Here is a 24,773-nt window from a genome sequence, read left to right on the forward strand (position 1 = left end):
AAAAAGGTAGCACACAAATTCTGAAAACCCTATAGCTTTAATTCCAATTACTGACCACTAAAGCCTTTCAACCATCTTAACAAGTCACACACCGACCCATTTTTACTTCCTTTCAGGAGCTTCATACCCCCAATAAATTGATTTAATAGGTCAAAATTGATCCATAAGATAAGATGGTAGGATGATATGTGAGCAGTAATAGTAACTGAAATCTGCCAATCCATAGACACGAGTAATAAGAGTGATATATGAATTAATAAGAGTGACACAAAAGACTCTCCTAGGAAATCAAACCCGTCTTTCAACTTTTGTCACTTCATAAAATAATTTTATAGTAATAATAAGTCCAATCAAATTGTGTTCCTGGCCATGCTTTTCCCCACTTGTTTCAGCCATATGTTTTCTCAGTGGTCATGAAGTTTTTGAGTGTGCTAAAATTACTGCAACAAAATTTAGAAATTTTTTTTACTTACATACGAAATTACTGAATTTTTAAGATATGGAGATTTAGAACCAAAACCTGTGAGATTAGGTTCCTATCCAAAACTTACTTGGGTTTTGATTGTTCTGTGAAACTTATAATTCAATTAATCTCCGTTATTAAAATTGAAATTTCTCACCTTCCCCATCATAAAGTTTTTTGAGTGTTTAGATTATTTTTCATCAAATTTAAAAACATTTTATACAACGTTACATAATTTATAAGATATCAAAGCAAGGTTATCCCCTATATTTCGACTTCTAAATCAAAAATTCAAAGATAAATGACAGTCGAGGCAATTAAGGTTTTCCTCTGAAAAATTTAACTCAAATTCAGTCCTAGTTTGGGCACAGAAATATACATGATCCAATACAACTTGGCCCACTTACATAGATTAAGGGGTGTTTGATTTGTGTAATATTTTATTATCAAAATAGAAAAATTATCTTAAAAATAGATTATTAGGTATAAATTATTATTATGTTTGATAAAATTTGGTAAGATTACTAGTAAATTATTTTATTTAAATATCCTTGAATATAATTATTTTTAAATATTTTTTATATTATTTGTCATATTAATTAAAAATAAATTTATTTTTATCTCAAAAAATTAATAAATAATAATATAATTATAATAAACTCAAGATTACCTTGGTAATATTTAAATACCTAAAGTAAAAGTGGTAATTAGATTACCACTTATATTACATGTCACGTCAATATTGGTAATAAAAAATTACTATAATATTTTATTACTGATAAACTAAATAAAAGAATAAAAGATAAATTACTAAAATAATTTTTAAAAACTGGAATCAAACGGCCGTGAGAAAACAAAGAAATGCCAATTTCTATTTAATGTGGGTGGCTAAAGAGTGAAATATTTCGGTGTCTTTAGTATCATTAAAGCGAAAACCGAAATTAAAAATCCACGGACAGGGCCATCCCTTTAAAATCCTAACCGAATACGGATGTTCGAGTTTCCAAACAGCCCCCTTTCGCACCACTTCCTCTTCAAAAACCCTACTAAGTAGTGACCCTCCGTATTTAACTTCTCTGGAATCCCGCAAAAAATTACTCGCTCTGCTCTCTAAAGCCCAACTCGACGAACTCGGTCATAAGCTAAAATGGTACGAAAACAGAAGTTAATGAGAAAATTAAACAATTTTCTTTCTTTTGTTTGTAAATTATTAATTTTCTGGGTATTTATTGCAGGCGCCGAAGAAGGATAAGGCTCCGCCACCGTCATCGAAGCCGGCGAAATCCGGCGGCGGCAAACAGAAGAAGAAGGTAACTGATTTAGGGTTTACTTTCAGTTGGGGTTGTGTTTTTGCCTTATGCATTGGCATTGCTTGGTTTCTTGAACTTGAAGCATTAACTTCAAATTTGTAATCGTGGCCTTAAATACCTGAGTTTTAGCTTACGTTGAACTTGTAATATTGAAATGCAGTCTCCGTTGGTTTTGGGATGTGTTTGAAATTTCATAAAATTTATCAGCAAATTGTTATGTTTTTCTAATGATATTTACAATGATGTTGGAGTTTTTATCCGTAAATATGATTTCAGTGTTTTTTTGTTGCGTCTTTTTGATGAATTTGTTTTGGTTCTTGTTGGGTTTTCTGGGCGTGGATTGAAGCTTCGTGCAGTTATATATCTAGTGTTTTCGAGTTGTTTTAAAGTGGCTTGTGTTGAGATTAGTGATTTTTTCCTTGTAGAAATGGAGCAAAGGAAAGCAAAAGGAGAAGGTGAACAACATGGTTTTGTTTGATCAGGCGACTTATGACAAGCTTCTTAGTGAAGTTCCCAAGTACAAGCTTGTCACTCCTTCAATTTTGTCTGACAGATTGAGGGTATTCCATACACTCTTTCTTGTGGTCTTGTGTTATTATTGTATCATCATAATGTCCATTGAAACATTTGGAACATCTCTAACTTGTTGACATTTTAAATTTATGGTTTCTTTTTTCTTCTATTGTTATTGTATTGGTTACTAGGTTGATCCTGAAATGCTAACTTCTGAGATAGTTAGAATGCTAACTATTTGTTGATTGCTAGGTGATGAAACAAGCAATTTCTGTTGCACAATGCAATGAAATTTATTTGGTGGCTAACTTTATTTGTAGAATCCTTGATAATATAGAAATTTCATGGAATGCTGATGTGAAGTTACAAAGGAAACAAAGTTGAAGTCTAAATATTGTTTTCTTTTTGTTGGACAATCTTTTAGCTTTTGCTACTGAAAGATAATGACAGAAATTGCTTATGCAAACAAGTATAGTAGTGCTGGTAGAGAAAGGAGTTTTGAGTATAGTCTGATCTCTGAGGTTAAATGTCATTTATAAATCATTTTTCTTGCTGAAATTATTATTTCAAGGTTATTTTTTTTGTTAAGTAATTATTTCAAGGTTAGCTGTAACTATATATATGTTCATTGAAAATTTGGTTGGACAGTGGTTCCCGTGGTAGTAGTTCTGAGACTTGCTGGTCATGTTTGTGAGAATTCAGATCAATTTATTAAACATTAATTGACATTTGGTGTATATATCTTGTAGAGAGGCCTTTGTTAATGGGCTATAGGTTTACTTGATGTTCTGGTTATATTTCTGTTAAGAAGGTTGTGCCTTTCCAATTATAGTTATTTGTCTTTGCTCTTTGTTTTAGTTGTTTTCCAGAATATTTTTAATTTGTTTAGTTACAGTTATAACTCGTAAATTGTGGCTCAAATGAATGAGTCTTGATTCTTGTTTGTGTCATTTGAGACTTAATATGCTTTATCCTGGATTTTTTTGGGAAATAATTAGTTGTCCAAGGGATCATCCTCCATTGGTTTCTTGTTGATTATTTAATTTGCTGAAACAATTGGTTGATTCTAAATTATGCAAGGGATTTATGTTTATCTTGTTGCTTTTCTGTTCTTCAGATCAATGGCTCACTTGCACGAAGAGCAATTAAGGAATTGATGGCCAGAGGTTCCATTAGAATGATAGCTGCTCATGCCAGCCAGCAGATTTACACCAGGGCTACCAACACCTAGACAACCCAAAATTTGTATTTTTCTTTCTTCCCCTCAAAAGCATTGATGGAAAACTCCTTCCTACTGTTTTGATTTTATCCACACTATGCCGGGAAGAAAGTTTTGATTTAATTCTTTTGGGCAAATGTTTATCAAGTCCCTTGGATTGCTGAGTGATTTTAGCGGAATTTTGTTTGTTTAATTTCGTGGTATTGTTTGTTTGTTCACCTGTCATAATGCCCATTTAGCTATAGCAAGGAATTATCTTATAATATTAAGAGGAAATCAAAATTGAGTATACAGAAGTTTATTATATTATTAATCATTAATTTAAATTGCTTTATCTCCTATGTTAGAAGGGAAAATCGAAAATCAATTTTCTAATCTGTCCTTTGATAAATTGGTGGCAAGAATTATTGCAGTTATCTTATATTTAAGTTTTGGCTTGAACTAACGAAGCATTCAACTCAATGTGAATTTTAAACTTCAACACGAAATCATCAAATTTGAAAATCTAAAGACAATCCCGAACATGGCAAACACTACCAGCCTAATCAAGAATATTCATAGTATTCTAGCATAATTGCTGCCCGTGCTTTCACTCGGCAAAAGTGAAGCTCATAACATCATTTAGAAAAGCTCATCTTCCTTGTGAGTCTGGATCACACAGTCTGATTTCGGATATGAGACACAGGTTAGCAGATAACCTTTCTCCATCTGCTTGTCGTCAAGGAATGATCCGTCTGTTTGGTCCACAGAGCCCTCAATCAACTGCCCCGCACAAGTAGAGCAGGCGCCTGCCCTGCATGAATAGGGAAGATCCACTCCTGCAGCTTCGGCAGAGTCTAGGATGTAAGCATCATCGGGAGCATCAAACTCACATTCTTGCCCATCAGGTAAAATCAGTTTCACCTTGTGGGTTGCTGCAGACACTTTGAATGAAAAAGACTTCAAGCCAAATGATTTGGAAACACTTTTTACAGAACCAAGAGACGCAGGGCTCTTAACAAATGCACATGATCGGCTTGGGATTGCAAATTTGAATGAACCAGAAGTTCTGCCCGGAGGTGCAGATCTCAATACAGGTGTTGGAAGTCTCACAGTGGACATGTTTACACCTGAGCCAATAACCAGTGTGAAATATATAGTGTAAAAAATTGAAAGATGGAGAAGCACGTGTTTCTAAGTGTCATCTAAGAGAGTTCTAAAATCATGTACAAAAATTGTTCAAAAGTAAAACACAATTCAAGCTAACCCATTATATGAATAAAATACATATGAAAGTAAAATCATACATGGAAGGGGTCATAAATATGTAAGATGCCATTAAACAAATGAAAGCTGCTTCCATCCAATGCAGGCCAAAAAATTTTGCCACTTCATAAGACATTACACAAACAGTACAAAGAGAGGCACATTGCCAACATTGTGTCAACCGCTCAAGTAAACAAATGGAAATTATATAACTGCAATTGCACCAGAAATTTGAGTATCTAAACATGTTAGTGGTTTTCACTTCACGTGTAATTTTCATAAACAATCCCTAAATAGAATAATTGGCAGCTTAATAATTATGTTGGTCAAGTATTTTTTTTTTTTCCACAAATTGATAAAAGCATAAATGATTCGGTGAACTCTCATAAACTAGGATAAGTGCAAAAATTCTGTTAATCAATAGAAACAAAATGCCTACATTGTTACAATGTGTTTCATTCTTCCAAGCAGAAGGAGCTCTTCATCAGAAATCACCTTATAACCACCAACACAGAGACTTGGCTTTATTGACTAGTAAGAGCTAACCAAATACCAGACTATAGCTGCACTCAAAAATGTTAGCTGGTGCAGCATAAATTATAACAAGTATAATTTATTGAAAATGCCAGAACTGTTGTAAAGATTTAGAGTAATGTTATGTGTACAAACCATGATGTGTCATCATATGATTGAATAGTTGAAAATTAAAGATAAAACAATATTCAATCACATGGTGACATATTTTTATTTGTGCACATAGTTTTATTGAAAGATTTATTATAAAAGGTCTTGAGATATCGGTGGATCTTTTAAACCAGTATACATAAAAAAAAAAAAATCATTTAATTCAGAAAGACCCTTCCATAATAATCTACTAATATGCCTCAACTAATTGGGCCACTTTTAATTAAATATGTAAGTAGTAATCTTTAAAACAGGAAAAGCTTCCACAATTGAAAGGAAAGCATAAAACTGATTTTCGCACATTCAGATGCAACACATATCACAGAATTATAATATAATCCTAAATCCTTCCTTTGATTAGTGTTAAATATAACAATTATCATCATGCATAAAATGTTTTAAGAAACCATTTCATGGATTACACACATAGATATATGTATATATATACTACAAACATGTACACAAAGGACCAAAATAGGTTAAAAAAATTTTTTTTGAAAAGGCCAAAGGACTTATTCCCACCCGTAGGTGGTTAAAACTAACGGAACCAGTTAAGTCTCAAGGATAAAATCGTTTTTTTAGGTGAAAATATATTAAAAATAAGAAAATATTATCTATTTCCCCAAGGTTAACAATTTCCTGTCTGAATTAAACTTTAAAATGTTACATTTCTCCCTTTAGGTTTTATTTCTTTTTCTTCCTCCCATTTTCCGACACCATCACCAGCCGACTTCCCTTTCCCTCCCTTTGCTAGCACCAGAAACTATAACAAAGTGGTTTTCGTCTAATGATGAAGACCACTTTGTTATAGTTTCTAGTGCCGGTGAGGGAAGGGAGAGAGGAGTCAACCAGTGACGGCGCCAGAAAATGGGAGAGAGAAAAATAAAGAAAAGCTAGGGGACAAATGTAATATTTTAAAGTTTAATCTAGAGAGAAATTGTTAGTTTTCTAAACTTTGAAGGAAAATAGATAATGTTAACTGGTTCATTAGTTTTAATAATTAGGGTCAAAACATAAACCAAAACACCGGATTTACCGTATCAATAATTTTGGTACCCTAAAACCATCTAAAGCAAGCAATATTAAAGAACTTTACATCACACAACAAGGATTCAAAATCATCAAAGATCTCATTTCTACACTTCAGTATACATAACATAATAAAAAGCCATAAATTACAGCAATAACCGCAACTCACACTAAGGAAAAAATTATAAAAGAACCAAAGGGTTTGTTGTTTAAAAATAAATCAATCGAGCAGAATAACAAACAAGCCATTCATGAACACATCAAGATCAAAAATAGACAAAACAAGTGATTTTGCAAAACAACCCACGTAAGAAAAAGCATAAACAAAAACAAAAGGAAGGGAGAAATAAGAAAGACGGACCTTACGGACCAAGCGCTGAGTTGTGGGAGATGAGAGTGATGTGATCTCCACCTAACCCCAGAGACTATAGAGTGAGTGCGTGTATTTCGTTTATGAAATAAATAATTGTTATATAATAATAATAACGTGAAGGGTTATGTGTATTGGAAAATGACAATTGGGTCCTCATGTTATGTGACAGAGGCCCGTGACACCAACCAAGATAAGGCCAAAAGACTTACCCCAACCCAAGGGATAGTGAAAATCCAAAATCATTCATTCTAATTTTTTAAAACTTAAATATTTATTTATTTGTTAGTTTTATCAATTATAATTAAAGGTAAAATTATTATTTAAAGATTTTTATTTAAATACAAAATTATTTTTTAACCTCTTAGTTTTAAAAAGGGAGAAGGACTATTTCCCACCCAACTTTTGATGCGTTCTCAAAATGATACCTACGCCAGATGAAAATCCAGTTTTTTCACCCATGACCAAACTGCCGTCTATTTTTTCAGTTAGGGATAGGGGCAAAATTGTAATTTACTATTTAAAACATTAAAACTGTAAAATTTCACCGTTTCTCCCTCCAAGTTTTAAAAGTAATTAACCTATCCTCAAAGTTTGAAAAGTTTAATTTCACCCCCTAGGGTTTGCTTCCTTCTCCGGCCACCACCGACGGCCGCTGCAATCGATCGATGGGAGATCTCCGACTACAAAGGACGACGAAGGACAACCCTTCGTCGCCCAGATCTGGACGACGAAGCGTCGTCCAGATCTGGAAGAACAGATGAAGGACGACGCTTCGTCATCCTTCGTCGTAGCGTCTGGATGACGCGACGAGTGACGAAGGATGACGAAGAGTCGTCCTTCGTCGTCTTGGTGGAGCGACGAAGAGATCTCTGTCTCTTCGTCGCACCGTGCACCAGGAGAAGGAGATCTTCGTCTCTTCCTTCTTCGGCCACCATCGCCGTCGCACCAGGAGAAGGAGGAGGCAGGTGACTACGCCGGAGACGATGTCGGGAGATGAAGTTGAAGAATGGGGGTGAAACTGCTAGTTTTGAAAGTTATGGGGGGCGGCTGTTTTTTGAAAAATTTGGAAACCCTAGGTTTGGGGGTGAAAATGTTAGTTTTCAAAGTTTAAAAACTTTAGGTAAGGTGAAATGTTAGTTTCTAAAACCTAAGGGGGGTGAAGGAAAATCCTCACATCAATTTTGGGATGAATTTTGCAGAGGGGTATTTTTGTCATTCATCTAACAAGGGTAAAATGTTCATTTTACCCTTATGCAAACAGAAACCATCCATATTAACGGCTCATAGGTGGGAAAACTGGATTTTCATCTGGCGTGGGTAGCATTAAGAAAACATCAAAAGTTGGGGGGGAAATAGTCCTTCTCCCTTTTAAAAATTAAATTTACACTTTCAAACTTTGAAATATTTATTTACACCCAAAACTTTGAATGAACAATTACCCCCTTAATCTTTGAAACATTGCATTTACATCTCAAAAACTTTATTTCATCTTTTTGACAATCATTCTTTTTTGGTGTTTCTCTCTGGCAGTATCTCCCCTCCTTCTATAATGGTTTTTCGATGCGAAAACTATAAAAAAATCTGATCGAAATGGTTAGATTTTCTCACACAGATTTGTGTAAAAATTACACAGATCTATGAGACACCGTTTGGCTGACCTATGCATCATCAATGCACAGTTCGTTGCATGGATTTGTGTAATTTTTACATAAATCCATGTGAAAAAATCAAACTATTTCGATCAAATTTTCAGTGGTTTTTACACTAGAAAGCCACCATAGAAGGAGGGGAGATTCCATTAGAGAGGAACGTCCAGAAAAATGACTATTGAAAAGATGAAATAAAGTTTTTAAGAGATGTAAATGTAATGTTTCAAAAGTTTTGTTATAAGAAAATTGTTAGTTTTCAAAATTAAGAGAGAAAAAATAAATAATTTTTCTTTGTTTAAATAAAAATCTTTAAATAATTATTTTACCCCTGACTGTAACAGTCAAAATTAATTGATAAATAAGTATTTGAGTTTTCAAAAGTTAACAGAGATCACTTTGAGTTTTCACTACACCTTATATGGGAATTAGTCATTTGGCCACTATATAAGTATATATAAATATAATGTCTAGTAATAATTTCCCACCCCAACTTTGATGAATTAATGTTCTCTACCCTTCAAGTTTAAAAATTTTATTTATTCATCAATTTATAACTTTTTTAATTAGGCCAAAAGACTTATTCCCACCCAAGGTATAGTAAAAATTCAAAGTGACCCCCGTTAACTTTTGAAAATCTAAATAAACACCATCCGTTAATTTTTACAGTTATAATCAATAGTAAAATCGTCATTTAGAGATTTTTATTTAAATAAAGAAAATTTGATTTCTTTTTAATCTCTTAGTTTTAAAAACTAATCATTTACACCCTCAAACTTTGAAACATTTTTTTACACTCCAAAGTTTGAATGAATAGCCGCCCTCTCAAACTTTGAAATATTATATTTACACCCCAAAAAATTTATTATATCTTTTCAACTATCGTTCTTCTTAGTGACATCTCTCCTCCCTCCATGGTGTTTCCCAATGCAGAAACCACAAAAAAATCTAGCCAAAATGGCTGGATTTTCTCATATGGATATATGCAATTTTTGCATAAATCCATGCGAGAAAATCCGATTATTTTGATTGAATTTTCGGTGGTTTTCGCATCAAGAAACCAACGTGGAGGGAAGGGAGATATCACTGGAGAGGAACGCCAAGAAGAACAGCCTTCGAAAAAATGGAATGAAGTTTTTGAGGGTGTAAATGTAATATTTCAAAGTTTGAGTTAAGGGGAAATGATTAGTTTTTAAACTGAGAGGGAAAAAAATAATTTTTATTTGTTTAAATAAAAATCTTTAAAAGATGATTTTACCCCTAACTGTAACAATCAAAGTTAACGAATAAGTAGATATTTAGGTTTTTGAAAGTTAAGAAGGGTTATTTTGAGTTGTCACTATACCTTAGGTTGGAATTAGTGATTTGGCCTTTTAATTATTCAAATAGTTGACTCCTATTTTGTCAATTTCTTTCTTATTTTCTAAAAGGGAAAATAACTAAGTCCCACCCATTTTTTACCCCATTTTCAAACTTATACCCACAACAAATCAAAAATCCTTTTTCCCACCCATGACTAAACTATCTTCCAAATTTTCAGTTAGGGACAGGAATAAAATTATTAATTTAATTATAAACCTCAAAACTTTAAAATTTCACCATTTTCCCTCTCCAGATTTTAAAAACTAACACCTCAACTCATTTTCAAAATTTGAAAAGTTTAGATTTCACCCCTAGAGTTTGCTTCCTTCTTTGGCCACCACCAACAATCGACGCATTCTACCGATCTCTCATCTCCCCCTACAAAGGACGAGGAAGGATGACCCTTCGTTGCTTAGATCTAGATGATGAAGCATCGTCCAGATCTGAAAGAATAGACGAAGGACGATCGTCCTTCGTCGTCGTGTCTGGATGACGTGATGAGCGAGGAAGCGTCATCCTTTGTCGTCTGGGTGGAGCGACAAAGAGAGACCTCTTCGTCGCACGGTGGTGCGACGAAGAGATCTTTGTCTCTTCATCGCATCCTACGACGAAGAGATCTTTGTCTTTTCGTCGCATCGTACGATGAAGAGATCTTCGTCTCTTCGTCGCACTGTGTTACGAGGAGATGAGGATCTCTTCATCGCACCACCGACGTTACACCAAGAGAAGAAAGAGGCCAGTGACGATACCGGAGACGACGTCGAAAGATGAAGTTGAAGAATGAGGGTGAAACTGATATTTTTGAAAGTTAAGGGGAGCGGTTGTATTTCAAAAAATATGGAAACCCTAGGTTTGGGGGTAAAAATATTACTTTTCAAAATTTAAAAACTTTCGGTAAAGGTAAAATATTAGTTTTTAAAATCTAAGAGGGGTGAAAAGTAATAAATTTTATAACTTTTTAATATAAATAGTAAAATGAGTATTTTATCCCTCACTTTAATAGAAAAAATTGACAAAAGTTTGTCTATAGGTGGGAAAAGAAGTTTTTGATCTGCCTTGGGTATAGGTTTGAGAGTGGGGTAAAAAATGGGTGGGACATAGACCTTTTCCCTTTCTAAAAAATCAAATGTGTAAGATTGCCGGACCAGCAACGCAGCCTCCGCTCCTAACTTCAAACTAAACGGTTATTTAACAGAACATATTTAAATGAATCAGGAATTATAATTAAGAAGGATCCAGAATTGATGGTAGCAAGATCCAAATTTGTCCTTTGAGAAATCAATGGCAGCATCTTCATCTTCGAAAATTTTAGCCGAGAAGGTGACGACCGCCGTACGCCGTCAAGCCCTAACCGTAACGGAAGCTGCAGCTTCCAGAATTCGCCAACTCTTGCAGCAGCGACAGCGCTCTTATCTCCGCCTCGGCGTCAAAGCTCGCGGCTGCAACGGTTTATCCTACACGCTTAATTATGCAGGTTCGTCAGTTAGTTTACCTAAGTAATTACAATCAAAGTTTTTTTTTAATTATATTTGTTGAAAGTAAGTTTATGAATTTTAGAATTCGAATAAGTGTTTTAATTATAAGTTTATTTTTTTCATATGATTTTATTAAAATTAGTTTAGTTGGTACGGTTTTGTGCTTGTGGCTCAAGAAAATTTACTTTGTTAAGAGGCTCATAAGTCATAAAGCATAGAGAGAATTGCTGGAGCCAGAGCTTGCACAAATTATAGTATATGTTTGATTTGGGAACATTCTCGAGTGATAAGTTGCTTGGTTTGCATTTTTTGTTTTTTGGTTAAATTTTCTGATTTCAACTTATAGGTTTAGTTATTTAACCTGATTTGGATGTTGCACCCCATGAATTTCCTAATGACCAAGTTTTTGAGGTCCATTATCAGACTCTGTAAAGAAAAAAAAAAGGGATGTATTTGAATATTCAGGATTGGTGATACTTGATACTGAGATTAAGGAACTGTAATAAGCTGCCCTAGTAAGTTGGTTTTTGTTAGTTTGACGCACATGTAATAGTAGTAGGCTGTGGTGAATTAATTTAGGAAGTGTGTTTGTTTATCAATAAATAACAAAGATTAATGTTTTTCATCCAACAACTACATTACCCAGAAGCTTAAAGCGGAGATTATTCTTGAATCAGAAACAAGGAATAGGATATTGAAATTTTGTTAGAAAAGTTACTTAGACATGACCGCATGTGGATGTATCTGAGAATATGATATATTTAGCATGTAATTGTTTCATTAGTTATCCTTAAAATAAAGAAATGAAAAAAGAGTTTAATAGACTATTGATAGGTGGGTTCGTTTTTTATATTTTTTTAGTATGTTAGCTATTTGGATGGACATGAAATTTTCTAAATGATTAATTAATGTGTTTATTTTCCCCATTGTTTTTATGTTTCTGGGGGTGGCAGGTTGGGTGGGGAGGGAGCACCATCTTGATAATTGCTTGTTGATCAATATATCCAACATATTTAATGTGAGAAAAATTCTTTAGGAATCAGAGTCAATTGATGGCTAGAATTTACAATTTCACGCCTTACTCATAGAGTTTTTGGTCTCCAAATAATAGAATGATATAGCTCCGAATCAGATGCTTATTCATGGTATTAGAACATAGTTAATAATGAAAATTTTGGTGTGAAGGCATAAAGTTATACCTCCAATTTCCGTTGCAGTTGCATGATTTGATATGTCAGGGGCCACAATTGAATACCACAATAATCCATGCACTGATTCTCCTATCTCTCTTCCTTGTTCTCCCAATTTTCCATGTGCACAAGTTGTGCTGCAAATTGTTGTAGCTTGAAGGCTGCTAATCGTCTTACTGCTGGATGACAGGATGAGCTGTCGTCTGTAATAACATGTATAGATAAGTTCATTGTAGTGAAAAATATTAGTCAGTAATCATTTTATCAATTTACTCAGGATTTAGCCACTATTTATTATTTGGTCCAATTAAGAATGTTGCTTTTATATAGATTACATCAAATTTGATAATGTTCTGTTCCCATGCTAATATCAGATGAAAAAGCGAAGTTTGATGAGTTGGTTGAGGACAAAGGTGTAAAGATACTGATCGATCCAAAGGCATTGATGCATGTTATTGGAACCAAGATGGATTTTGTAGATGACAAACTCAGGTACAGACAATATTTGTTACATTTGTCTCAGTTTTATAGATTTCATTCATGTATTATCTAAGTGAATGCATTTATTGCGAAGCCGACTTATTTGTCATTTGCTTAGCCTTGACATATGTTTACACGAATATTAATTAACATTATTCAGAAGCAGCTGCATCTCACATGAAGGCAATACCTCACTCCTGGTGTCATTTATTGAGCCTGTTTGGTTTTCTGCACCTCTTTGGTTCTACATATTATAATTTTTATATATACCCAGTTGGTGGTTATATGAGCTTAACTTTATAGATTTTTTTTTTTTTACATCATGCTCCAGTTAAACCCTTTATTAATTCTATAATTGAAATTTTGCTTGATTTTTCCGTAGACTTCTTTAAGGTCTCCCTGAATGCTAATCTAATAAAAAAGATCTCCACAGTCATAGTGCAAAGCAACCTTGCTTTAGAACTTGAATTATCTGAGATATATAATAAAGATTGTGGTTTCCAAATCCTTCTCTATTTGATTTCGCAATTCATATTTAATAAATTCTTATTCTTCAATTTATTTGGTTTTGCAGATCTGAGTTCATTTTTATCAACCCAAACTCAAAAGGACAGTGTGGTTGTGGAGAGTCCTTTATGACAAGAAGTAGTGCAGCCAAGTGAGGTCGTAGTTAAGGGTTATAACAACCCTAATGATACCTGATTCTTTTTTATTTTTTTGTGTAATCTCATGTATTTGATGCCTGTAAAGACAACATTGATTATCATCTTCGAACAATTCCAGAAAGCCGTGGTGCATCGCCAACAGTGATTTTACTGCAAGTACCCTTCTTGCCTTTAACAAATACCAGAATCTCACACATTTTTAAACATATATTCAATTTTGATCAAAATATTTTGGATATTGATCAATCTATTTTAAATATAATTGTGTCATTCTGTTGTTACATAGTATAAAGCAGTTTGGTTAACTGCAATTATTTGCCTGGATCCTGTTGTGGGCAGTAGGGCTTATTTGATTGTCTCATTGAAGTGAATTTGGTATTGTGGATGACATAATAATTGACTATTCTATGGCATAAAAGTTCCACTACCGTATCAATTAGCTAAATTAGTCCTGAGCAAATTAAATTTGGGTTGACATTTATATTATCATAGAAACAAAACAACGACGATCATAACAAATAAACAGAATCTTCAGTCATTCAAGTTAAAGAGAAAACAATTATGCAGCATCAAAGCAACATCAAGACTTGAAATTTAGCATGAAAAAGAATATTGAAACCCCTAATCTAAGAGCCTTCATATCAACAAAGGCAGCATGCCAACAATTAGTTGAACAAGTAAGGACAAGTTAAACATGGAAAAAAATTTACATTAAACATTATAGAAGAGTCATTGAATGGAGAAGATGGTTTTGCTGAATGTTACTATATCCTAAAATAATACAATTTTATCATCAGACAACATAATCATATTCTTTGACAAGGAATCAAATCAAATAAACAAGAAAATAGTACTGGTTAAGATTCATCGCATAAGACGCAATTCCAGTCATCAGAACTAAAGGGGAATGTAAATAGTCTTCTTTCCTGCTATATCAGATTGTGTGTCCAGAAGCAATGGAGAGCATAACAGGACATTCATTCATTCCTCTTTGGGGTAGATAATCGGTTTTTAGACCATTCTTCCAGTGACTTGCGGTGCAGAGCATTCATTCGAATATAAGGTCGCCTTTCACGGATGAAATTCTCGGCCTTTTTCCAATCTTCTGTGATACCCAAAGCCACTAATAGCGCGCACATCACAGCAACACTTCTTCCATGACCTAGAGAATGCATTAAATGGTTTTTTATTATGCAAATTATTCGTTTGCAGTCAAATGAGATGATGAAACTGCAAGTAGCAATTAGCCAAATAGACAAATTGTCAACAAAGTACAAATATATTTCACCAATTTGTAACTTCAAAAATTAATTTGTAAAAAAATTAAGACCCTGCAACTAGCAACCAGCTAATTAGTAGTTTGGGTTGAAAAAGTTGAGAGTGAGGATAAAACAAAAAAGTAAATAACAATAATCTAATGAACAAAATTAAAATGTGAAGTAAAATTAAGTCTACTCTCCGAGCGGTAATAGCCCTTTATTCTCCAACCAAACCCCAACTGGCCATCTTCATAGATATTTTATGATTAGAACATAACCAGGTTCATGTTTATTTCTTGAAAAGCCAAAACTGAAACAAACATTGCACCCGCATGCATTGTGTTTCATATGCTCTTATTTCTTATCTCAACCAAAAACTCATTTGATGTTAATAATTGGGATCTACAATTCCCTTGCAAAACCAATTCAAACCAAAACTCATACAGAGATGCATATATTGGGAAACATCATTCCATTTGACCGCAGGCAAAAAAGATTACATGTTTCTGAATAATCAAAAGGCCAAACGACTATTTCCCATCCAAACTATGCTGAAATGTCAAAGTTTTCCCTATTAACTATAGAAATACCGTTTATCCACCCATAAGCAGTTAAAATTAACGGTAATAAGGATAAAATCGTCATTTTATATTTAATATTAAAAATAAAATTTTCTCCCTAAATTTAAAAAACTAACTTTTCTTCCTTAAGCTAAGTTTGAAAAGATCACATTTCCCCCCCTAGGGTTTAGTTTCCAAACTCATTCACTTTCTCCGGCGCCATCGCCGACCGTTGCTCCCTCCGGACAATTTCTTTTCCACCGACGGCCCACCTCAACGCCACCCCAACCCATCTGGCACCGAGAAACATCGTCTGGGAAGAGAAATCGTCTTCCCAGACGACAAAGAAAAGATCGATCGATCTCGTCTTCGTCGTCTGGGAAGACGATTTCTCTTCCCAGACGATGTTTCTTGGTGCCGGATGGGTTGGGGTGGGGTTGAGGTGGGCCGTCGGTGGAAGAGAAACCGTCGGGAGGGAGCGACGGCCGGCGATGGCGCTGGAGAAAGTGAACGGGTTTTGAAACTAAACCTTAGGGGGAAAAATACAATCTTTTCAAATTTGGCTTAGGGAATAAAATGTTATGTTTTAAACTTTTATGGGGTAAAATTAGATTGAATTTTCAGGGGTTAGGGTTCCGTTAATTTTAACTGCTCATGGGTGGGTAAACGGTATTTCCATAGTTAATGGGGGGAACTTTGTCATTTCAGCATAGTTTGGGTGGGAAATAGTCCTTTGGCCTAATCAAAACCAAGCATCTTTCACGGGCAATCAACTAGACTGAAACCATAAGAAAATACCACCAACAAAATGCTTAAAAAGAACTGATTACTGCAAAGGCTATAGAAGCACAAACCTATTTAACAAAATCGAAGGCAGAACTCGTACAAATAAATACAACATAAAACAAGAATATTCAACCAACAAAACATCCCATAACAAAAATGATCACAGAAGTAGGATATCATACCATGTGCACAGTGGATGAAAACTGGCCGATTTTGAGCTCTCTTTCGACAAGCCCACTTCACGGCAGACTCAATTTCCCCTGGCTGAGGCGCCCTGGTATCCCAAGTGGGCACACACAAATAAGGGCACCCTTCAAGTTCCTTCATTCTAGGAAACTCACAAGTGCAATCAATAACGGCAGGTTTACCAGGTGGCAATGTAATAAGTGAAGAAGGCCACCCACCAACATAAAACCCTTCACAAATCTCATTATAAGGCTCTTCACCACTCGTCAGTCTTCTCAATATTGAATAGATTCTGACAAAATATATGAACGGACTAAACATGATTGTTGACCAAATGGGGAAACTCCCATCTGATTTCTTCCCCAAAAGCATTGGAAGATTAATGGATGGATGAGATGCAAATGCAACAAGTACTAAAACTAGTGATGCATACAAAAATAATAATGAAAATAATGTGAAACCTAAAGTTTTCAAGTATGTAAAAATGAAAATATAAGCAGCTGCATTTAATCCTACCAAGACTGAAATGCCCACACCCATTTGGATTTAGCTTAAAAAGGTTTAAACTTGGAGCAAATACAAGAGCTTTAAGCCACAAGGTTAAAAGGGTTAATGAGTATTTGTTGAATATCACCAAAAAAAGGTATGACCATGGAAGTTCGAGTACCTCTGGGTTTAAGAAATAGACATGATTGGACAAGATCTGACCTGGGTTTTACAGCAAAATTTCTGTTCGGGGAATCGGATACACTGGAAGAGAAGCAAAAGAGGACGAATGAAGCTTGTAGATGTTGTCAACGTATTCTTTTCTTGTGCAATAGTCCACTCACAGGTTGGCAAAGGTATAGGACTGCAATTTAGCAGACCATTGGAACATTTGAATAATTCAAGGGGTAAAATGTGGTAGATTACCCATAACTGGCATAACATTACCTTTAGACTGTAACAAATATGATAAAAAAATTATGAGTAAAAGATGTTAAACTTTAAGCAGCAGACGAAGATAAATGAAGTATATGTAAGTAGAATAAAAACAAAAGCAGAAGAAGAAAGCTGAAGAATGAGAAATTGGGAGGTTTTCATGAAAAGTTTATTAGGTATATATGTTACAAATGAAGAGAGGAGGGGGGCATTTATACAAATCATGGGCGCCACTCCAGTCAAGAATATGACCATTTTCAAAGCGTGATGGGCGCCCTCCAGTCAAGAATTTGACCATTTTCAAAGCAAATATTTCCAAGGCGATTTGTGCTTTCACATTATATTCTGCCCAAATTTTCTCCTCCCGTGGTAAAAAAATCCACTTTATGTAAAACCCTCCCTTAGATTTTTATCACTTATAAATAATTATATTAACTTTATTAAAAAAATTTAGTAGGATAAAACCTAAAATAAAATAATATAATTATTTAATATCTTGTAAAGTAAGTTTGAATGCGCTATAACTGCTACATTAAAAACTTTATTAGGAAAACTTAGTGAGACAAAATTTAGTGAAGAAAATTTCTCTAATAAATACTCTCCCTGATTAATGTTCCTTTTCTTTGTAATATGATTAATTTTGTTGTTTATTAAACTGTCACATAATACTGTTATACACTAGTTTTTCAAATATTGATATTGATAATGTCTTGGTGAACAAATCTGTAAGATTTTTACTAGATCATATTTACCTGACATCAATCTTTCTACTCTGTTAGAGCTCATAAGTGTAAAAGAATTTCGATAAGATATATTTGCAATTGTTTCCTTTTATGTATCCATTTCTAATTTGGGCAATACATGTTGCATTATCTTCATATAATATAAAAAGAGTGTCGATTATAGAAGGAATACTGCATACATTTCAGAAATGATGGATGACAGACCATAATCATATGTATTCTCGACTGGCATCATAGAGAGCTAGGACGTCTAAATGATTTGAAGACATTGCAAATGAAGTCTGTTTTGTGGAGCGTTAGATATTGTTATGTTATTATAAGTAAAAACATATCCCGTATGTAAACAAATCTTATGGGGATAAAAAAGATAATCAACATCTGTATATCCAACCAAACTAAGATTTTTAGAGGATTTGACAGAATAAAATAATCTCAAATCTCTAGTTTCACATAGGTAACGGAGTATATGTTTGATTTTGTTCCAATGGAGATGGATCGATGCGGAGCTAAATCGGGCAATAAATTAACTGCAAAGGATATATCCAGTCTAGTGTATTGGATCAAATATAATAACGCTCAAATAGCATTAAGATATAGTATTTCAAGACCGAGTATCTTTTCATCGTCTTCTTTAGAACGAAATAGATCATTTTTCAGATTGAAAGACTGAACAACTATTGGAGGGCTCAAAGGATGAGTCTTATCCGTATTAAAACGTTTTAATAATGTTTTAATATACATTAATTGACGAATAAGTATTTCATTTGAATTGTACTTTATCTGTAGACCGAAACAATATTTTATTTTTCTCAAATCCTTTGTCTCAAATTCTTTTTTTAAATATTTAAAGTTTTTTATAACTCTTTAAAAGTCTCAATTAAATTCATATCATCAACATAAACTATTATAATAGCAAATTCTGATTCTGACCTTTTGATAAAAATACATGAGCTTATAAAGTCCTTCACCTAGTCGTCGTTTTTCAAATATTCATTGAGACGATTGTACCACATTCGTCTGGATTGTTTTAATCTGTACAATGATCATTATAATTTAATTAAGTATATGCCTCTTAAATTGACCCCTTTTGCTTCAGAGAATTTATATCCTTCAGGGAGTTTCATATAAATTTCAGTATCCAAATTTCTATATAAATTAAAAGTAACTACATCTATTAGACACTTATCTAGTCCTTCAGAGACTATTAAACTGATCAAATATCTAAGTGTGATTATATATATCACAGATATATATGTTTCATTAAAGTCTATATTGGGCCTTTGGGAAAAGTCTTGGGTTATAAGTCTCACTTTGTATCTTGTAATTTTATTTTTCTCATTTCTTTTACTTATAAATACTCATTTATATCTAACGGGTTATATGTTTTGATGTATTGGAACTAGAGCTCTAAGCACTTAATATTTTGATAGAAAAGCTAGTTCTGCTTGAATGACTTTTCCCATTTAAGTCAATTATGTCTTTGTTTGTACTCAATCACAGTACGTGGTTCAAAATCTTCATCATTCATAATTTCAATAACTACTACAAATAATAATATATCATCAATGTTAACCATTTCACGGTTTCAAATCTCTTGTGTATAAGCATAATTTAAAAATATTTTAGTATTTACATTTTCCTGTTCTTCAGGATTTTATACCACTTCAAGGGTTTGTCCCACTTCAAAGGCTTGTGCTACTTTAGAAACTTAAGTCTCTTCAGGGACCATAACCTCTTCTAGAGAAATATTAGAGAATATGAATTTTTTATTTATTTTAGGATAATTATAATTGATATTTATTTGATTATTTGTCTTTCTTTTTCGAGAAACTGTGTCTTTCGATCCAACAGATCTACCACGCTTCTGACGTGCGTAGATTGATCAGTTATGATTCAAATAGACTATTCAGTAGTCACATTAATTTTTGCTGGTGCGTTGACAACTACAACATATGATCTTGTCACTTTTGTCATATCTACAAATGCATTAGACATTTGATTGACAATAATTTATAAATGCACTATCCTCTGCACTTCAATTTTACTTTAGAATGTGTGAGGATCTAGATGAGACTGGTAGATACATACCAAGTAAGTTTATACCTAATTTTAGAAGACGTTTTCTTTTTCCCTAAAAGTATTTCATCAAAATGATAATCTGTAAATCGTGCAACAAAAAAATCATCTGTTAATGGTTCTAAATACCTAAAATAGATGGTGAATTATATCTAACATAAATTTTAAAAAGATGTTAGGTCCAATTTTTGTGCATTGAGGAGACGCAATAGAGACATATACGACACAACTGAATATCTTCAAATGAGATATATCAGGTTAGTGATTAAAAACTAATTATAGGGGAGAATATTGATAATAAGAAGAAGGTTGCGAGCGAATTAATATTACGACATGTAATATAACATGTCTCCACATAGAAGTTGGTAATTGATTTCTTAGTAATAAAGTACATACAATTACTTGGAGTCGTTTGATAAGAGACTCAGCTAATCTATTCTGTGTGTGGACATGCGAGACTGGATGTTCAACATCAATCCCTATAGATGTGCAATAATTATCAAATATTTTGGATATAAATTTACCAACATTATCTAGTCATATTAATTTGATCGAATAATCTGTGAAGTGTGCTTTTAATTTGATAATTTGTGTTAACAGTTTAACAAATGCAACATTTCAAATTGACAATAAACAAACATGCGACCATTGTGCAGATATATCAATTAAGACCATAAAATAATGAAATACCCTACTTGTGGATGAATGAGTCCACATATGTCTCCTTAAATCTTTTGCAAGAATGATAGAGATTTAACTCCAATTTTAGAAAGAGACGATCTTATTACTAATTTTGTGTTAAGAACAGACAGTACAAAATTTTTCGTTGGACAATAAAATTTTATGATTTTTTAATATATACCCATGTAAATTTTCAATAATCCTACGCATCATTGTGGATTTTGGGTGGCCTAAACGATCATATCAAAACATAAATACTTTTGAATCAAAGAACTTCTAGTTCGATACTGCGTAGATTTCAATTGTCTTTATGATTGTATAATATAATCCAGATGATAAAATGGATAATTTTTCTAGTATAAGCGTTCTTTCAGAAGTATTATCGATTATACAGAAAAATTCTGCAGCATTTTCACTCATGATTTTAATGTGATAACTATTTTTTCTTATATCTTTAAAACTAAGTAGATTTCTTCTGGATCTACTTGAATATAATATATCATTGATGTTTAATTTGATTCTATTTTTCAACAAAATTTTGACTCTTCTGGAGCCTTCAATTAGATTTATTGATCTTGATATAATGTTTACTTTAGCTTCAATCAATGCTAAAGTTAAGAAAAAAAAATTTTCCTTAAAAATTGTATTTGTTGTTGCACTATCCATCAAATACATGTCTCCTTCATCAGTTTTTAAAGTCAATGTTTCAATTTTGGAGTTCATTTCCTTTTATTTAAAAATTACATTACTCATAACGTACAGAAAATATTGAAAAGAAGGAAAACATGATAATAAAATACAAAATAATATTCATAATTCCAAAATTAATATATATGATGGATTTTAATTATAAAAATCTTCAGTATTCATATCACTATTCAAGTGACCTATATTTTATTCTTGAAAGAAGTTTTGAAATATCAAGATTTGTTAAATTGACAAGATCTAAACCATAAAAAAAAATTAATATAGATTTACCCAATGTTTGTGTGTACTATAAATACACAACTAACGACATTCATAACCACGTCTAATGGTTTATGGTTTATTCTAAGTTATTTTTTGTTTCACTCTTATTTCACTTCTGGTGGTATAATTGAAATTTTCTATTATAACCATCTTCTAATAAAAAATTGTTTCATCCATGATCTTACTCTCACTCATGATAATTACTTCTAGTAGTTGTATTCACTTCAAGAAACGATGTTATACTTGTGGGGCAAGTTTGATACTCTTTAACGAGAAAATATTAATTTAGAATTTCTTTTTCCAATATTGCTACTATAAGAGTATAAAATAAAAGGTAGAAAATATTTTATATTCCACATTATCTCAATTAGGGAAAAGTGTTGAATATCGCAGAGTTTTAATAAATTACAGAACCATTGGAAGTATTATTGAATATGATGTTCAAATTTATCTTTCAAATTTCTCTACGAATTTAATGGATTTATCATTATATCCATATTTCCGCTTTCAATCCTTTAGAGATATGATGCCAAAAAATAGTAACTTTATATTTATCCTTCTGGGATATTTTATTTAATCATTTTTTTAAGGCTCATATATTCAAGGCGGAGAGTTGTAAAAAACTCATTTAATATTATCCATCCAATTTTAGAAATTTCAAATTCAAATATTGTGATATTTACAAAACTTCTGGTTTTGTAAATAATATATAAAAGTTAATTTTTGAAACTTCAGATTCAAATATTATCTTATATTTACAAAATAGTTAATTTTGTAAGAGAAATATTGGAATTAATTTTTGAAAACTTTAGGTTTATATACTATCCTAAATTTACAAAACTTCTAGTTTTGTAATTAGTATTTTGAATATTATAATATGTATCTTAATTATATTTTGGATTTTAAGTCCATATTTTTCACAATTTATGTAAACTTCAAGTTGTAAAAGGGATATAATTATTATAAAATAAATACTTTAATGAAACTTGAGACTTCGGGTATATATATATATATTCTCACAATTTTACAAACTTTAGGTTGTAAATCGGATACAATTATTATAATAAAATTAAATATTATACAATTATTATAATAACAATAAATATAAATATTTAAATAATACTTAAAACTTCTGGTCTAGATATATGTTTTTGTAAACTTCAAGTTACAAATGAGATTCATAAATTTAAGTTCAAATTCATTATTTTGTAAATTTCGAGTTACAAATAATATTCAAGACTTTGGGTCTAGATTTATGATATTTCAGACTTTAAATCTAGATTCAAGAGTTTCAAGACTCTAAGTCTAGATTTATAATTTTGTAAACTTTAAATTGTAAATACGATACAATTATAAATGAAAAATTAAATAGGGAAACAACATAAATTAAAAGATAACTAGAACATCATGTTTGGAATATTCGTATTTACAATATACAAGTAACATAACAATATAATGGAAAAATTATGATATACTTACGCTAATCATACTGATAACGTATTATAAATATAATAAAAAAATTATGAGTAAAAAAGGTTAAACTTTAAGTAGAAGAAGAAGATAAATGATGTATATGTAAGTAGAATAAAATGAAAAGTTGAAGAATGAGAACTTGGGAGGTTTTCATGAAAAGTTTATTAGGTATGTATATTACAAATGAAGAGAGGAGAGAGAGTATTTATACAAATCATGGCCGCCCCTCCAGTCAAGAATATGACCATTTTCAAAGCAAATTTTTCCAAGTCAATTAATTTTTTCACATTATATTTTGGCCAAAATTTTCTTCTCATGTGGTGGAAAAATCCACCTTTTGTAACATAGACTAAATAAAAAATTATATATTTATGTTAAAAGTTTTCGCTTGTACCATAATTTCAAAGAGCGATCCTAAATATATATATTTTAGGTTTATAATTTGAGTAGATAAATTATATATTATCATATAATTAGATTTTATTTTATTTTTAATTTAAAATCATTAAATCATATTATAACATATTATCTGTGTATTTAAATTATATATAAAAATATGTATGAATAATTTTATAGAATTTGAAATAGTATATTGTGCCATTATACCCCCGAGCGGTGGCTAAGGTAATAAAAAGATGGGCTTCCAAAGTGAAGAGTTTGGGTTCACGTTCGCCAGTGGCACATCAAAATAAAAGTTTTGATTTATCTAGTTCAATGATTATAAAGTCTGTCATTGGATCAAAGGTTTAACTTGATTTTAGGATGAGAGGATTTGATTTGTTCAATATAATTGGTTCTATTTCGAAAAAAGTCAAATTTGAATAAAATTCTTTGTTAAAAAAATTGTATTATTATTTTTTATAATAATAATTTTTCATTTTTAAAACGGTTGAAGAAATAAATCTACAATTAGTAAAATAAAATAGAAGATATATATGAAACGAGAAAAACACACACACACACACACACACACACACACACACACACACACACACACATATATATATATATATATATATATATATATATATATATATATATTTAAATGTTAAATTTTGATGAAAATTTTAAAACTCATTAGAATTTATTATTGTTATAATATTGAAATTTAAAATAGGTAAAACATCGGATCTAGTGAGTATTTCTACGATCACTATATTATATAATTCAAGAGTTTACTCTTAAAATATTATCGAAGAATTTGAACTCATACACTCTTATACTTTAAATCTCTTTTATTGCCATTTAAGCTATTTTTTGGGACAAAGATACCATATGTTGCATCCTGAAAGACTTGACAAAACACCTTGTCAGTGTCGCTGGAAAACAGATTTAATTTCAGACATAAATTGCTTCCGGTTTATAGTGGTTTTTGGCATCCATGGCAATTTAAAATGTCATAGAGGTTAATTATCTTGCGGGTTGTAACAAACATAAAAACAACGCTCTTGACTTGGATTCTGAG

At 32.1% G+C, this 24,773-nt stretch overlaps 4 protein-coding genes across 5 annotated transcripts; 2 read left to right on the top strand and 2 right to left on the bottom strand.

Moving 5' to 3' along the window:
* The first annotated feature begins 1,454 nt into the window (after positions 1–1,454).
* On the top strand, positions 1,455–3,698 carry LOC123193180 (40S ribosomal protein S25-4-like). Its single transcript, XM_044605978.1, has 4 exons — positions 1,455–1,613; positions 1,699–1,773; positions 2,199–2,333; positions 3,404–3,698. The coding sequence occupies exons 1-4, from the start codon at positions 1,611–1,613 to the stop codon at positions 3,515–3,517; spliced, it is 327 nt and encodes a 108-aa protein (XP_044461913.1). The 5' UTR covers positions 1,455–1,610; the 3' UTR covers positions 3,518–3,698.
* A 243-nt stretch (positions 3,699–3,941) lies between these two features.
* On the bottom strand, positions 3,942–6,956 carry LOC123193179 (ferredoxin, root R-B1-like). Of its 2 annotated transcripts, XM_044605977.1 has the most exons (3): positions 6,825–6,892; positions 5,190–5,313; positions 3,942–4,614 (listed from the first exon to the last, which is right to left on the bottom strand). In XM_044605977.1, the coding sequence occupies exon 3, from the start codon at positions 4,604–4,606 to the stop codon at positions 4,127–4,129; it is 480 nt and encodes a 159-aa protein (XP_044461912.1). In that variant the 5' UTR covers positions 4,607–4,614; positions 5,190–5,313; positions 6,825–6,892; the 3' UTR covers positions 3,942–4,126. The 2 variants fall into 2 exon arrangements, with proteins under 2 accessions (XP_044461912.1, XP_044461910.1); XM_044605975.1 differs by lacking the exon at positions 5,190–5,313 and having other exon boundaries at positions 6,825–6,956.
* Positions 6,957–10,990: 4,034 nt separating this feature from the next.
* On the top strand, positions 10,991–13,892 carry LOC123192552 (iron-sulfur assembly protein IscA-like 1, mitochondrial). Its single transcript, XM_044605136.1, has 3 exons — positions 10,991–11,318; positions 12,884–13,001; positions 13,564–13,892. Exons 1-3 carry the CDS (start codon positions 11,126–11,128, stop codon positions 13,649–13,651), a joined length of 399 nt encoding a protein of 132 aa, XP_044461071.1. The 5' UTR covers positions 10,991–11,125; the 3' UTR covers positions 13,652–13,892.
* Positions 13,893–14,342: 450 nt separating this feature from the next.
* LOC123192672 (uncharacterized protein YnbD-like) lies at positions 14,343–17,532 on the bottom strand. The gene is made up of 2 exons (XM_044605307.1): positions 16,442–17,532; positions 14,343–14,816 (listed from the first exon to the last, which is right to left on the bottom strand). Exons 1-2 carry the CDS (start codon positions 16,983–16,985, stop codon positions 14,632–14,634), a joined length of 729 nt encoding a protein of 242 aa, XP_044461242.1. The 5' UTR covers positions 16,986–17,532; the 3' UTR covers positions 14,343–14,631.
* Between the last annotated feature and the right edge of the window lie 7,241 nt (positions 17,533–24,773).

This window comes from Mangifera indica, chromosome 12 (genome assembly GCF_011075055.1).
Source record: "Mangifera indica cultivar Alphonso chromosome 12, CATAS_Mindica_2.1, whole genome shotgun sequence".
Taxonomy (NCBI): domain Eukaryota; kingdom Viridiplantae; phylum Streptophyta; class Magnoliopsida; order Sapindales; family Anacardiaceae; genus Mangifera; species Mangifera indica.

Excerpts from the sequence above, each read along its gene's own strand:
- LOC123193180 (XM_044605978.1), top strand. Across the intron at positions 1,774-2,198 it reads GCGGCAAACAGAAGAAGAAG|AAATGGAGCAAAGGAAAGCA; the intron begins GTAACTGATTTA and ends TTTTCCTTGTAG. Across the intron at positions 2,334-3,403 it reads TTTTGTCTGACAGATTGAGG|ATCAATGGCTCACTTGCACG; the intron begins GTATTCCATACA and ends TCTGTTCTTCAG.
- LOC123193179 (XM_044605975.1), bottom strand. The coding sequence starts at position 4,606 with ATGTCCACTGTGAGACTTCCAACACCTGTATTGAGATCTGCACCTCCG.
- LOC123192552 (XM_044605136.1), top strand. The coding sequence starts at position 11,126 with ATGGCAGCATCTTCATCTTCGAAAATTTTAGCCGAGAAGGTGACGACC. Across the intron at positions 11,319-12,883 it reads CTACACGCTTAATTATGCAG|ATGAAAAAGCGAAGTTTGAT; the intron begins GTTCGTCAGTTA and ends TGCTAATATCAG. Across the intron at positions 13,002-13,563 it reads TTTGTAGATGACAAACTCAG|ATCTGAGTTCATTTTTATCA; the intron begins GTACAGACAATA and ends TTGGTTTTGCAG.
- LOC123192672 (XM_044605307.1), bottom strand. The coding sequence starts at position 16,985 with ATGGGTGTGGGCATTTCAGTCTTGGTAGGATTAAATGCAGCTGCTTAT. Across the intron at positions 14,817-16,441 it reads TTTCATCCACTGTGCACATG|GTCATGGAAGAAGTGTTGCT; the intron begins GTATGATATCCT and ends TGCATTCTCTAG.